The 15,028-nt window shown below is 40.2% G+C and overlaps 2 protein-coding genes across 3 annotated transcripts in view; both read right to left on the bottom strand.

The window, feature by feature from the left end:
* DPY19L4 (dpy-19 like 4) overlaps nt 1-1,457 on the bottom strand; it is a 58,918-nt gene extending 57,461 nt beyond the window's left edge. Inside the window, exon 1 of the mRNA XM_065895528.1 lies at nt 1,442-1,457. Coding sequence (XP_065751600.1) covers nt 1,442-1,457 — 16 coding nt within the window. The remainder of the gene's footprint in view (nt 1-1,441) is intronic.
* A 9,017-nt stretch (nt 1,458-10,474) lies between these two features.
* ESRP1 (epithelial splicing regulatory protein 1) overlaps nt 10,475-15,028 on the bottom strand; it is a 57,344-nt gene continuing 52,790 nt past the window's right edge. The window contains exon 16 of one of the 2 annotated variants that reach the window (XM_065895068.1): nt 10,475-11,791. Coding sequence is in view for 1 of the 2 variants with exons in the window: in XM_065895069.1 (XP_065751141.1) it covers nt 11,771-11,791 (21 nt within the window). In the remaining variant the exon portion in view is untranslated. The remainder of the gene's footprint in view (nt 11,792-15,028) is intronic. The other variant, XM_065895069.1, reaches the window with a different exon arrangement.

The raw sequence follows: 15,028 nt of genomic DNA, 5'->3' as shown, positions 1-15,028 counted from the left end.
GGTTTATGAAACCATAACTGGTTCTACATCATACCTATTTGGTTAGGTGTAACTATAACCTCTTAAAACAATTTCTCATTTGCATGATATATAATATTAAAGACTTTTAGTACTGCAGTATTAATTTTTTTATGCTTTAACTTAAGTGCTCATGGAAACATATAAGCTAGCTCCTCAACCTACCCCTAGAGATTTGCAGTTAATCAGAAAAGGAAAAAGTATCAAAAAATGTATTACATATACTGCAACCAAAGATAAAACCAAGGCAACAAACAGAATTACATTCTTCCTTACCAACTACAAAGAGTTTTGGTTTTGAAGCTGTTTTTAGGTAGAGTGTCTTAAATTTAGATCAGTTTTAACACAGAAAACTTAAGGAAGACGAGGCAAATATGAAACAAGAGGGAGGACAGGGACAGAGCAGCAAGACACAGAGCAGCAAACAATTCTTACAATTAATTTTTTTAAATTGCTTTCCACTGAATTCTTGAAACTCCCTTCTTGCACTCTTGGTTCAGTAAGGCTTCAATCTAAATAGATCACATTCACAACTCCCCTCAATAAGGTAAAAAGTCATGTTTTCCAAAAGGATGAAAAATCTAACTGCCCAGTCAAGAGACACCATTATACCTATGCCTGAAAGTAGCATGCCTATCATGAAGATATCATGACACGAATGTTTCCTATAACATCTCTCACTAGCTAAGTTCCTCCCAACTCGGCATTTTTATCTCATACCTATCGATTTCTACGAATTAATTTTCTTGGCATTGGCCCTGAAGGGGCATGAAAAGCTTTCTCCAGCCCACCCACTTTCACCCAGAAAGCACTCCTGGCTTCCAGATCCCCCCAAAACCACTTACATCCCTTCTCCCTTTGCCATCTCGCCCTAACCTGTAACTGAACTTGACCTTCAGTTTCTGCTTGCTCATCCCCTCCCAATCCACCTTACCACGTCTACCCCAAACCCTTGCCTCTGTTTGTCCCCTTGGCCTGCGGCTCCTCTCACCGGTGATGACTTTGTATTTGTCAGAATCCACAGACCTCTAAAGAGCGCACTCAGACTGAGGGGCATTTGGTTAAACAACTATCCCTCTCGAAAATGCACTCAGTACCTAAACCTACATCTTCTAAACCAAAGTATGTCCCCCACCCCCATCAGTCATCTGCTCACAGCCCTCCCTCTCCATCACTCCCCACACGGGTTTCTCTCTTCCTGCACGATTCCCAACTTCAAGCTCCACTTTCGCTTCCCACTAGAGCCGACACAACTTCGGGCTATTTACTCCGCTCCTTCTGAATTTCTCCACACACCTCCCCCCGCCGTCCCGTTCTTTCCCGCCGGACCGCCCGCAGCCCCGGCCCCCGGGGCCCTCGAGCCCCCGCCCCCTTTCCCGAGACCTCGGGCGACAGTAGGCGCGCTGGACCCCAGGGAGGTCACCTTCTTCCTCCGCCATCGTCCCCGCGGAGGCCGGGGCGCCCCTCCGGCTCCCGCGCGGCTCAGAGTCTCCCCCGCTCCGTGTTGCGGAACCCCTCGGCCTCCCCAGGCCCGCTCCCGGCCGCCGCGCCCCCACTTCCTGACCCGCCCCCCTCCGGTGTCGCGGCCAACCGCGTCCCCCCGGGCGGCCCTGGAACCAGAATGCCGGGAGCGGAGGGCGGCCGGAGCGTTTGGCGGGCGCGCCTGGTCCTGCGCGGGCCGGAAGGCGGCTCTACGCGAAGTGGCACCGCCCACTGCTGGTGCTCTGGGACCGCTTCCCCGGCTCCTCCGCCCCCCACGGGAGGAGAGTGCGGGCGTCCAGCTGCCTCCCCTTTCCTCGCCCGTCCTCACAGAGAAAGGTGGGCGCCCGAGCGGGCTTTCTGGAGCTTTTGTGGGTGGACTCAGGTAGTCAGAGAATATCCAGATCCAGCCCGCGTACCCGCCCCATTTTACAGAGAGGAAACTGAGGTGCAGCGAGTGTAAGTCACAAAGCTAGTCGAAGCCAGAACTGGAACTCAGGGCTCCTACGTCCTCCTGGTGCTTTCAGAGCGAGGCAAAACCCTCTGGGTTGACGCGTTGGTTTAGTAAGCCGCTAGACATCTACAGGAAGGAAGCTTGTACTTGGAACTTAGTGTTTTTAACCACCCAAACTTGTTAAACAAATGTATTTGCATGATATTATTTTGAAAACAGTAATACTTATGGTCAGTGCGGGGGAGAGGTGCGTTTAGATATTCCACAATGGAACATAGTTTTAACTTGTTATACTGTTTGTCTTCACTTTTATTATATCTGGCATTCTCCAAATATACCAGGATCTATCTCCCTCAACAGTACTAAGAAGTAATTTAGGAACTGACAAAATGCCCATGATAGAACGAGAGGAAAAAGGCGTTCTTAGCAGGCAGCAAGAGTCTCCTTCCTTTATCAAGTTAGGATATTTGGGGAGAAGCTATCAGTTTTCAGTGCTGTGCAAAAACAGTTCCAGGAACTCTTTTTATGCCTTTGGTTGCATGTAAATATGTCTTGCCTGTCAAACAGCACTGGACCAGGAGTTAGAAACATGGATGGAAGATACCAGTTGCTCAGAAAAGGCCTGGGTCAAAGCAGAGAGAACAAAACTGTTGGTCTTTGAAAACCACAAGAGCCCACGTACACAGCAGCAGATTTCAGCGTCCAGCTTATCAGATGATAAGCAGGCAGAGCTCCACCTCATGTGAGAACAATACAGTGGCCACTGAGGGCCACTGTTTTCCAAGTCTAGGGTCTTGAGGTGATGACCATTCCTCCCATAGTTCCTTCATGATCACCTCAAGGACTTAATTGTAAATTTAAATATAATTTAAATTATACTGTATGCTCTATACAGTAGTGGAGACAGAGAAAAAAATAGCTTCTCAAAATCAAATGGAAACATGAAAGAAGAGAGATAAATATTCAGCCTTTAGATACTAATCAGTGGAATCGTGATTGTGTTCCCTAGTAGAAACATTCTTCCCTTGAACCCTAAACTTCCACATAAGAATCATGAGAATGGGTCATTTTATCCCTGAACCAGTGTAATTTTGCTATGAGAAAAATAAGACATTTTTTGTTCAAAATATCAACTCATCCAAAAAGATGTACCCCTAACTGCTCAAGATGTTGCCTTGCAGCTGGCCGTATAGCTGAGCGTTCAGTAAGTCATTCCATAAGTCGATAAGACCAGCTGCTTCCAGATAATAATGCACATAGCTAGTGGGCACATGGTCCTAAGATAACTTCCGATTCGAATTTGATTGACCATTTTACGACTGCAAACCATGGGCTGCTAGTTTCCCATCCAGAATTTGAAGGGTCATTTCATTATCCTTTGCCTCATCTTGACCAATCCTAAACACCTCAAATTTTCTCAAATGGTCTTTTATTTACAGTCCACTCTCAAAGAACAATATGATTTTCGGCCTCCTCTCTAGAAGTTTGAGGACCCCTTTAGTACGCAGTAGATAATTTTAGGGATTGATGTGAAATGCTTTGTTGTAAGTCTTTTAAGAAAATGTAGATTAGGAAGCTATTGTAGTAAACTGGGTTAAAAAAGTAAAGTCTTGAAATAAGGCAATGGAAATAAAAATGTTCAAAGAGAAGGGATTCAAAAGAATGCTGGAGGTAAATTTACAGGGCCTAGTGACAAATTGGATGTGATAAATGATGAGTTGAAATGATTCCTAAGGTTTCTATCTTAAAATTAAATATGTGCCTTCTGTGTGCCAAGTAGTTTGTTACCAGGATATGAGACAAATATAAAACAAAAGCCCCTGAAGACTTACCTACTTAAAACCAGAAAAGTACAGGCGAAGTCTATTTCAAAAACATTCTTCTATCCAATGCGTCACCTTATTACTAGTAACAGAATAATTAGTGTGAAATCTTTGCATTAGTTCAGCTCTTCTTCTGTTAAAGATATGGAACTCTGTTTCATCTTTATTATGTCATAAATTTGTAATTATCCATTGATGAACATATTTAAATTATTTTCAAACACCATCTCCTTTGTGAAGTCTGAACCAAATGTGATCAATTCATCTTTGAAAACACATAACACTCTTACTACCATTATATCCTGATTTGTATTTTGGTCATGTTTTATACCGTTGTTTCAACTCTTTGAAACACATTGTAGACAAGTATTTTGGTAATTGACTTAAAAGTTGTTGACAATAGTATTAGCTGTGGGTGTCTTAGAAGACCAACATGATAAGCTGTATATTTTGCACTATCAACGAGAACTGTGATTTGAAGCCGTTTTGTCTTAGCTTGTCACTAGTTCTACTTGTGACTATGGATTAATTTTTTATTTTATTTATTTATTTATTTTTGCGATACGCGGGCCTCTCACCATTGTGGCCTCTCCCGTTGTGGAGCAGAGGCTCCGGATGCGCAGGCTCAGCGGCCATGGCTCACGGGCCCAGCCGCTCCGCGGCATGTGAGATCCTCCCGGACCGGGGCACGAACCCATGTCCCCTGCATCGGCAGGCGGACTCCCAACCACTGCGCCACCAGGGAAGCCCGGATTAATTTTTTTCTCTGCCTTTTCTGTAAAAATGGGGATAAAGGGCTGCACTTATCAGTTGCTCCTGCAGTTATTTCTCAAGCAGGCCTCACTTCTTCCTCATTGTTTGAAGTTATGCGTCAGTGCCTCCTGAGTATATTTGCTCTATTATCACTCATAAGGATCTGCTGTCTTCCTTTTCCACTGACTGGGAGAACCACAATCATACAAACCAACAGAGTCAAACTGGGAACCATAAAATCCTCCCTATTGGGACACATTGAACAATGTGTGTTCTATTTAGATATTTTTGAATTAACATATTAAGCATCTTAGGACATTTTCTAAAGTAGGTTTTTTTCCTACAGTTAAAACTCCTCCAGGAAGAGACTTTTTTTTTTTACCAAATTGATCATATGAAATAATATTCATAAATAAAGAAAAACATTGTTGGTACTAAGCGGCCTATTATCAAGATTTTCCCAGGCAAAGCTATTTTAGTAGACAAAGGTTGCTGACTTTGGACCAAGTTTCCATCCTCTCTTCTTTCAGATAAGTAAGCCCTCCAAATATTTGTGAAATTTAGTTGAATTGACTATTAGAATTGCCAGGTAATATAGGACACTTTAGTACATGTTCCATGCAATATTTGGGCCAGACTTAAGCTAAAAATTATTTGTTGTGTATTTGAAATTTCCATTTAATTGAGTATCCTGCTTTTGGTTTGATTTTTTGTTCCTCTGTTGACCCTATTTATGGATTGAGACTGCCCCCTCAATGCTAGGAGCTCCCTAGCATTGACTACTCTTAGGCCTTCTGGGCACATGTAAATAACAGATTGAATTCTTTCTCACGATAGAGGAAAGGTAGTTAGATAGCAGATGGATTCTGAGTACCTCAATTATTAATTCAGGAAAGAATCTGCCATTCCTAATGCCCTGATACATGAAATTGCTTCTGCTGTCTTCCCACCCTACAAAGGGCTCCAGCTACAACTGGATGGGTCTAGTGCAGTCCTGGAGCTGGCATCGAACTACTTCTTAGTCAACCAGCCAGTGCAGATGATTGACTGGGCATATCTAGACCTGCTGTTTGGAGGACTAATCACACTTCCAAAGTATAGGTATCTTAAAACCAAAAGCATACAGTGATTGTGGGGGGGGGGAAATAGTTCCCACCAATTATGACTTATCACCATAACAATTTATATGTAACAGAGTAATGGCCATGATTTTTTTAAATACAGTAACAAAACAAAAACCTGTTCATCGATTATGACATGATTTAAATATAGATATATTTTTTAAATCTTGTTGGAATCCTAGATAGGCACTCTGGTTGAGAATTGGAGATGGCAGAAGCAGCTGAAATCATGTTTAGGTAAATTTCACACCAAACTCTCTCTTTGGATGTGTATATCAATGTGAAAGGCAACTCTCTGAATTTGTACCTCAGTGTAAAAAGCATACTATTAATAACTAGATTAATATTAACATTTTAAACATTTTTAAACGGTGCTAAAGAAAAACAATTTTTGATTTTTAAACATTTAAATTTGTAAACAACTCTAAAAGAAAACTGTACAAAGCACATTAGTTTTCACCTGCAGGAATGAACATACATTAATTCATTCAATAGATATTTATTGTATATTTCCCAAGGGCTGGCTAGTCACTAAGGATACAGGGGGAAAGAAGACACATTTTACCTTGATGGAAGTTACAACATGGGGAGCAGATTATAGGGAGATCTTACAGAGTCTGGTGAGTCAGGAAAGGCCTTCCTCAGAAAAGTAAGATTTCTGCATAGCAGTCAGTGAAGAGAGGAATAACAGGAAAAAAATGTGTTTCAGGCAGAGGAAACAAAAAGTGCGTCATTCCTGCGAAGAACTGGAAAAGGTGCAACAAAGTGTAGAGCATGAGAGGAAGAGTGCCTTGAAAAGAGCTCAAGAGGTAGGCAAGTCAGCTCATGCAATAGCATGCAGTCATACATTTGGGTATTTTTTCCTACAGCAAATGGAAACCTTTAATAAAAAGATTTTAAGGGCACATAATCACTTTGTTGTCTTCTTATCACACATGCACACAAAAAATAAAGAGGGTGGGAGGAAACTTTTGGAGGTAATAGATATTGGTGGCATTGATTGTGGTGATGGTTTCACTAGTATAGCCTTATCTCCAAGGACTCACCAAGTGTGTATGCTAAATAAGTACAGCTTTTTATATCTCAATAATACCTCAGTAAAGTGGTTTAAAAAACATGTAATCAGATCTGTGTTTTTAATTTAAAAGATTGTTCTTTTAAAAAAACATACTGGCAAGAGAGGAAAGCAGAATTTGATATAAAGAATCCAATACTGAGGCAAAGAACCGGTGAGAGTTACTGATGACTAGGATGGTGAGGGAAGGAAGTTAAGAATGGCTTTCTTGGGCTTCCCTGGTGGCGCAGTGGTTGAGAGTCCACCTGCCGATACAGGGGACACGGGTTCATGCCCTGGCTCGGGAAGATCCCACATGCCGCGGAGCGGCTGGGCCCGTGAGCCATGGCCGCTGAGCCTGCGCGTCCGGAGCCTGTGCTCCGCAACGGGAGAGGCCACAACAGTGAGAGGCCCGCGTACCGCAAAAAAAAAAAAAGGCTTTACCTTTAATACCTGGTGGTATGCGGTGCTGGTTCCTCAAGTAAAGAGAACACAAGGACCAGCAGGTTTTTGGACACAGAAAGATATGTTCTTTTTTAACATGTTGAAATTGAAACGCCCAGGGAGACTTCCAAATGGAAATATCTATTGCATTGTTGGGTTTAGAAGCCGGTAGCTCCAAAGAAGCGTGTGGAAGTAAATTAGTGAGTTTGCCCAGAGAATAGATAGAGAAAGTGGCTCAGGAAGAAATCATGAGAAACACCATCAGGTAAGGAAGAATGAATATCTCTCTCTCTCTCTCTCTCCCTCTCTCTCTCTCTCTCTCTCTCTCTCTCTCTCTCTCTCACACACACACACACACACACACACACACACACACACACACACAGGCTGAGAACCATCCAGAACCAGCTGAGAATTCCACATTGTTTTTTTAAAAAAAAATGTTTCTGGTGTTTACTATCATATTGGTTTTATATGCATTATAAAACACTGGCTCAAATTCGAGTCTGTAATAAGCAGCTTTGTTACCCATTTATCACCATTCACTTTTAGTACAGCAACAATACATAGCTATTGAATAATCCAGCAGCTGAATTAATGGCATACTGGCAATAAAGTAAAAAGGCAGACCAAAGGAACACTATGGAGCACTACTGTGACTCTGTAACGATGGACTGTATTTGTGCAATGCTAGGAAAAGAGGAGCAGCTAAGCAATTAGGAGAGCGTTAATCACCTCAACCTGTCTCCAGATCTTTATATTCTAGATCCTTTCCTGTACATTCTGTGCAACCATGATATGTTTTACTTAACCTACCCTTCATTTCCTGGTCTATAAAAATAATAATAGTGGTACCTACTGTAATAGGTTGTTGTGAAGATTCATTTAACCAATAGAATGCTTTTTATTGTTGATCACACATATTCTCGGTGGTTTTTTTGGTTGTAGCTCATAGTATACTCTGCCAAGGTAATGATTACCAGCTTGGGTTTTGGCCCCAAATATCCCTCCAGCTTCCACATAAAGGAATTGAGGGGAAGAACATTGAAATAAGGACATTTGCCCTTTAACTTAGGTCTAAGCTAGGGGCAAGTCAAGCTGTTTGATCCCTCTGGCCACCCTTTGGGATCTTGGCCTTCAAGATCTCACATAACACAAAGGAGGCAGCAAAAACGTAGAAAAACAATTTCTCCCTATGGCACCCACTCAGTGCTCTCTTACTCCTGAATTTCATCCTGGTGGCCTTCCAGTCCTCAAAGTTTACATCACCTCCTGTCTAGTCTGTATCTCATATTAGCACATGGGCTAGGGAATGGAGTACTGAGCACAACTGTAGAGATTCAACCTTAAACAGAAGACATCTGGAAACTGAATTACTTCCACCAGTTCAGTCCTATTTATCCTTTTCCTCTTCTCAATAAGAGCACTTCCTACCATGGCCCAGTTTTAAACCTGGAACTCCATTTTACTCATGACCCAAAGAATGTGCTTCAAAATAATACAGCAGTGGGGAAAGTGGAAAGGAATATGGATAATCTATATAATTACATATAATCCTATATGTAATAGATTATACAATTGATTACATAATCTATAGGAATGATTGGCTTTGAGTTCATAATTGTTGAAGCTGGAAAGAGACATGGTGGTCATTATTCTATTTTTGTATATGTTAAAAAAAATTTTCCCCAAAGAGCTAGGGGAAGCAGAGAGGAAGAGAAGTTGTGAAATCAACTATAAACCTACAAGGTGGACCTTTCAGGTTTTTTAATATACTCAAGTCCTCTATTCTCACTCTCTTCCTTCCCCACCAGCTTTACTCAATTCCATACCCTCCTGACTGCCTGTGTTCCTTTTCTGCCATGAGGAGGGCAGCTACATGAGGTGCTATTTCAAGGAGGTAAATAGGAAATCCCCTTAGCCCACGCAACCTGTTTTTCTTGAAGGCAAGGAATAGCCTGGACAATGTTAAATGCCTGCCAGAGACATCAAAGCGCAAAGGAACGTGCAGAACCTCAGCTTGCCTAGAGAGCTCTGTTGCCTCCTCGCAGATAACAGACCCAAAGCTGAAGCACAAAATTGAAAGACATTGCTTCATTTTTATAAATGACATTGGCAAGGACTGAGACTGAAAAACTGTCCAGGTGAACTAAACTTCATTTGGTGGATGCTTAACAAGAACATGTATGTAGAAATGTACTAGACATTGAGGGAAATACAGGTACTTCCTGCGCTTGAGGTTATAACCTAAATCTGGAATTGAACTCTATAAAGAGTATATACATCAAATAAGTGATACTGACAATATGTGTAACTCTAAATTGGTGTAAGTCACACAAGACTTAACCAGGGTCCTAAATAAACTTGGCTTAGAGAGAATATTGGAGAACTCAGCCTTAGCAAAGAGTGATTGGAATAATGGAGGAGCATGTGGGATTCAGAAACACTAAAGTTCTAGCTCTTATTATATGGCTTTTAAGAAATGGCTTGGACTTCCCTGGTGGCGCAGAGGTTAAGAATCCACCTGTCAATGCAGGGGACACGGGTTTGAGCCCTGGTCCGGGAAGATTCCACATGCCATGGAGCAACTAAGTCCGTGTGCCACAACTACGGAGCCCGCGTGCTACAACTACTGAAGCCCAGGCGACTAGAGCCCATGCTCTGCAACGAGAAGCCACTGCAATAAGCCTGCACACCGCAACGAAGAGCAGCCCCCGCTCGCTGCAACTAGAGAAAGCCCGGGCACAGCAACGAAGACTCAACGCAGCCAAAAATTAATTAATTTTTTAAAAAAATCCTTAAAAAAGGCTTAAGTGGCTTGAATAGGTTTTCAAATTGTCAAGCAAATAGAGCCCTAGTAATAAGATGCAAGGACCACATATTAGTATCTATCACTACCATAACTTAAGAATTTCAAAATCAAAGTCTCAGTGATTTATGTTCTAAGGATAGTTGTTTGATCTGTATCTGAAATGCATTAATCATTGATAGCTTTTACAAATACTTATAGTAACTTAGGTAAATATCCTACCACCTCAGGAAAAAAAGGCTTTACCCACCACACCCTTCCACCATTACCCTTAACTCTTCTAATAGCAAAACAGAATGCAAACATTGAGATTAAACAGGCAAGTTTTATTATCAAATGTAACAATTCTACAAAAACTCAGTAGTATTGTAGTATTACTGCCTATCTTAAAGTCTTTCAGAGCTTTGGGCAGACAGCATCTTAAGGTAGCCAAGTATAAAGAACTATTTTTCTGATCTTAAGTGCCAGTTATCACCAATTTTCACACAAAATGGTTTTTCTTTTTTCTTTTTATTTCTCCTACTGCAGTTAAAGGGCCATTGCTGGTCAGTGAAGAGGGAATGTTTGGCTCTCCATTCAAGGTGTTAAAGTAATGCAAAGTAAATAAAAATAGCAGCCACATAAATCTGCATGGCATTGCATCCAAGCTAAGGACAATATGAGTAAATTAAAGAAACATGTGCACTCAATTAATCAAATCCTGTTTCCTCTTTGGAGTTACACGAGGCAGCAGTACTATCTAGCTAGTGTCTAATATTGCACTTCTGGAGCATAAACACAGCTAAACACATAGTGCTAAACACTGACAGCATCAGTACCTGTTCTCACCACATCAGTGTTTACCTCTCAGTCTAGCATGCTGACTATAACCCTACGCTTTTAAAAGTTTTAATTATTTGACAGTTAAGGCATTAGAGAAAAAGTTTTAAGGCTATCTTGATATATACAAGCATTCACTTTAGTTAGTATATTGCTTTCTAGAATACACTGTTCAAATATCTCATTTTTGTGATATTAAAAACTATGGAATTCCTTATTAAAGTCCAAACCATCAATAATGGGAATAGTACAATATAAAATAATACATACGAAGCCATAATATTCAATTACAATTCAAACTAGAAATTACTAACTACACGTAGCTGCTTCATTTTTGGTTTTACATTTTGGCCCCTAGTTCATTCTTATTTACAACTGATACCTACTGAGAAAAAAATCCAACGTTTTAACTATGTATATTTTGTGGTGGGTGTACCATTTCATCTCACTTCTTCCAAGGTGTTTTAAAAATAGTTTCGGTGGCTTTTAACTCTAAGACATTGTGATGGCCAAGAGACTGGGAAAATATTAGTTTTATATTTCTTTTTGTAAGTTTGTGACTTTATTCCAGGACCTTATTCTTGAGTTACTTAGGAAGAGCACGTGATTGTGCAGAAGACGGGGAGAAAAGAGTGGGAACACACAAAAATGAAGCTTCCGTAACAGAGTTCCTGATGGAGATAGTAGACACTAGTGGAGTATTTTTTTCCCCCAAGACTTAAAACTTAGGAAACACCTCTGATGCCACGTTAGCTGGTAGTAATGGAGACACCCGATTTCAAATTCGCATTTTAAATGCCTATTTGCAATCAGCAAGGAGCCAAGCATGCTGCTTGCAATAAGAATTTGGCTTCACTGGCTCAAATTTTTCACTCCACAAAAAGATAGGGCACAGGCCCACTGTCCAATCATGTTTGCTGAAAATACTGCAGGCTGAGTGTAGACAAACTTCTCCTGAAGTTGCTAGAAGTTGTCTTATGTCTGAAGGATTCAGGATCACCAGACATCTTTCAAACACTGAAAAAAATGAACAAAGGAAGAATTATAGTCTCTAAATTTTACAATTCTTAGTAGCCATAAAAAAAGAGATTCTGAATTCTAAACGGTCTGAAAAAGCCTTTAGGTAGTCCAAATTTTTATTTTACAGACAGAATTGGGATTTACCCAGCAAATTCTCAGGGAATACAGTCCTGACAAGTGAAGTTTATGTGATAATTGGCATTTCCACAATACCCTACCCTTTGTATTACCATGCATGGGATGACGTGTGTGTTTTCACCTCCCCACTTAATTCTTTTGTGAAGAGACTATTCTCCTCATTCCTTATTCTGGGTTCCCAAGTTATCAGAACATTTTACTGATACTAGAGGTTTAATACCATTTTAAAAATAAATTAAACCATTAAGACAAAAATTTTTAATTAAATTCTAGTATAAGAAATTTTAAAAAATTTCAAGAATATTTGTATCAGTAAGAAGCACTGAAAGGGGACTTCCCTGGCGGTCCAGTCATTAGGATTCCTCACTTCCAATGCAGCGGGTGCAAGTTCCATCCCTGGTCTGAGGACTAAGTTCCCACATGCCGTGTGGGGTGGCCAAAAAAAAAGAAGCACTGAGGAATGACACTGACACTGTAGCAAACATGAGCTCTACATGTCAGTGACTAATCGATAAAAGCCACCTTTATGTGGATTATTTCATCCTTACAACCACCTTATTATATTACCATGTTATCCCCCACTTTACAGATGGGGAAACTGAGGCACAGAGCAATTAAGCCAATAATTGGAAGATCTAGAATTTGAATGTAAATTAGTTCCACTGTGCTATTTTTCTTATACACCACACAAAATCTTTAAAATGAAAACTGTAACTAGGCATGTGTATACTTTGACATGTAAATGAGAAACAGAAATGAAGATAGAAATAAAGACAGCTGTTCAGAGTTCAGCCTTATTCATATGGCCAGTTTGTAACTGTGGTTAAGACTAGATTTGCTTTTAGAACAGATTCCAAAATTGGTAGAGATTTAGATTCAGGTACTTTAAGAACAGAGAAACATTTATTTGTTAGAACTCGCTTTTAAAATGTGGTTTACAAAGTGACCATAGTTAACATTTAGCTTTAAACATTATGCATTGAAACCTCCTCCTTGGTACAGACAAGAAAATCTCTATCAATGACCCAACAACATTATTGTCCAATAACTATTTTGTCCTTCTTTTGGCAATAGCAACAGATTTTCCTTAAATGACTGCCCCTCACCCAATCTCAAGGCCATAAAGAGGCAACTTTACTGCTGAGCCCAACAAGTGACTCAGATATAGCCAATAAGAGCCCTGCATATCCTTGGCCACAGTGGTTTCAGAGATGGACTTAAAGTGGGGCCAGTGACACTGAATTCCTGGCTTCCTCTGGACTTGCAATGGAAGGGTGGGAAGGCAGGAGTTGCTGGGAGTACGTCACGGAAAGAGTTTGGCTGAGAGTGAGCCCTTGGATCCAGCCAAGTCAGTCAACTCTGGACCTGTCTGTTATCAGAGTCAATGAATTCTACCTTCCTCAGTCTCAGCCCATACTATTAGTATTCTAGTAGGAAACCATTGTAGATGCTGAAAAGTATACCTTCGTATTTTGTCAAAATGTGGAAGGGTTCAGAAGAAATTAAAAGTTTAACCTTCTCAGACCTGCCTTTTAATCCCAGTGGTATCCAATGGAATTTTAGCATTTAGCAAAGAGCACATTCCTAGCTGCCAGCAAAAAATAGAAAATCTCAGACAAATAAGGAGAAAATGTTTCCTATTCCCCTTTAGCTGCAGGAAAGCAAACACTATTATGCAAAGACAATTTTGAAGCTACAACTGCAAGTATCCACAAATCAGTCTTTCCTTTCTAGTAAGGTCTGTGTTAAAACATACAATGTTGTATTTTGCATTAAACTGTCATTAAAAGTACTATGTACCAAGAATTCTTTTAAGATATCTGGATTTCACCAACTGGTGTTACGCCCTATGCAATGAACCTAAACCCCTTAAAAAAAAAAGCTTGCAATTCTGATTAGTTTTAATGTTTTATTTCCTCCCAGTAATTCTGACATCTCTTTTCTGAAAGTATAATTCATAGGTGAGCTTTTATTGTTAAGACTGAAGAACAGCTTCTTCTTCCTTATATTAAAGATAAAATAAAACCCATAACTCAGATTCTTTAATCAAAGAAAGCCCGTTAGTCATTTAAATCAATAGAATCAGCATTTATCTGTTGTTCTTGCCAATTTTTTTTTTAATACTAGTTGGAGGAGGAAGACAGAAGTTTTGTCCAATTTTGAAAGCTACTTTTTTTATCCAAAAGATACCTTGAGGGACTTCCCTGGTGGTCCAGGGGCTAAGACTCCATGCTCCCAATGCAGGGAGACCAGGTTCAATCCCTGATTAGGGAACTAGATCCCACATGCCGCAACTAAGAGTTTGCATGTCACAACTAAAGATCCCACATCGAAGACCCTGGGTGCCCAAGACCCGGGTGCAGCTAGCTAGCTAGCTAAATAGACCCTGGGTGCCCAAGACCCGGGTGCAGCTAGCTAGCTAAATAAATAAATAAATATTTAAAAAACAAAACAAAACTGAAATCTCTAAAATCAAGCAAACAAAAACAAAAGATGCCTTGAATTTTTGGGCTAAAAACTAAAATATTGATCCAAAAAAAAAACAAAAAAAGATTTTTCAATCCACAAAGTAATCTAAACTATACACTTAAGAGACCAAGTATAAAAAACACTCTTCAAATGAGTTACATGGAGATTTTTTGTTTTGTTTTGTTTTTTTTGCATAAAATTTAGCTGTTGTGAGAATACCAGGCTTAATATATTGCAAGAATCTCCAAAAATACCTAGTATACAGACAAAAGTTTTCACAAAGAAGCAAAGAAAACTATAAGCACTTTATCTTGACTTCCCAGCTTTCAGAACTGTGAGAAAGTAAATATTTGTTGTTTATAAGCCACCCAAGTCCATCGAATTGCGTTAGGACAGCCTGAATGGATGAAGCCATTTACCAAATGATCAAATTGATACCACCAGGGAGGTCATGTGGGTATAGTACAACAGATATTACATATCATGAGATCTCATGAGAGGGGCTCTTCACGTCTATGTATTCTTTCCTAACACCCATTACCCCAGCCTAATCACAAGAAAAACATTAAACAAATTCAAACTAAAGGACAGCCCATAAGACTTCAAAAGCAGCATAACTCAGAATTG

The sequence above is a fragment of the Phocoena phocoena genome, chromosome 17 (assembly GCF_963924675.1).
Source record: "Phocoena phocoena chromosome 17, mPhoPho1.1, whole genome shotgun sequence".
NCBI lineage: Eukaryota > Metazoa > Chordata > Mammalia > Artiodactyla > Phocoenidae > Phocoena > Phocoena phocoena.
The sequence above is the reverse complement of the archived record's forward strand: the minus strand, read 5'-3'. Positions and strand labels throughout refer to the sequence as shown.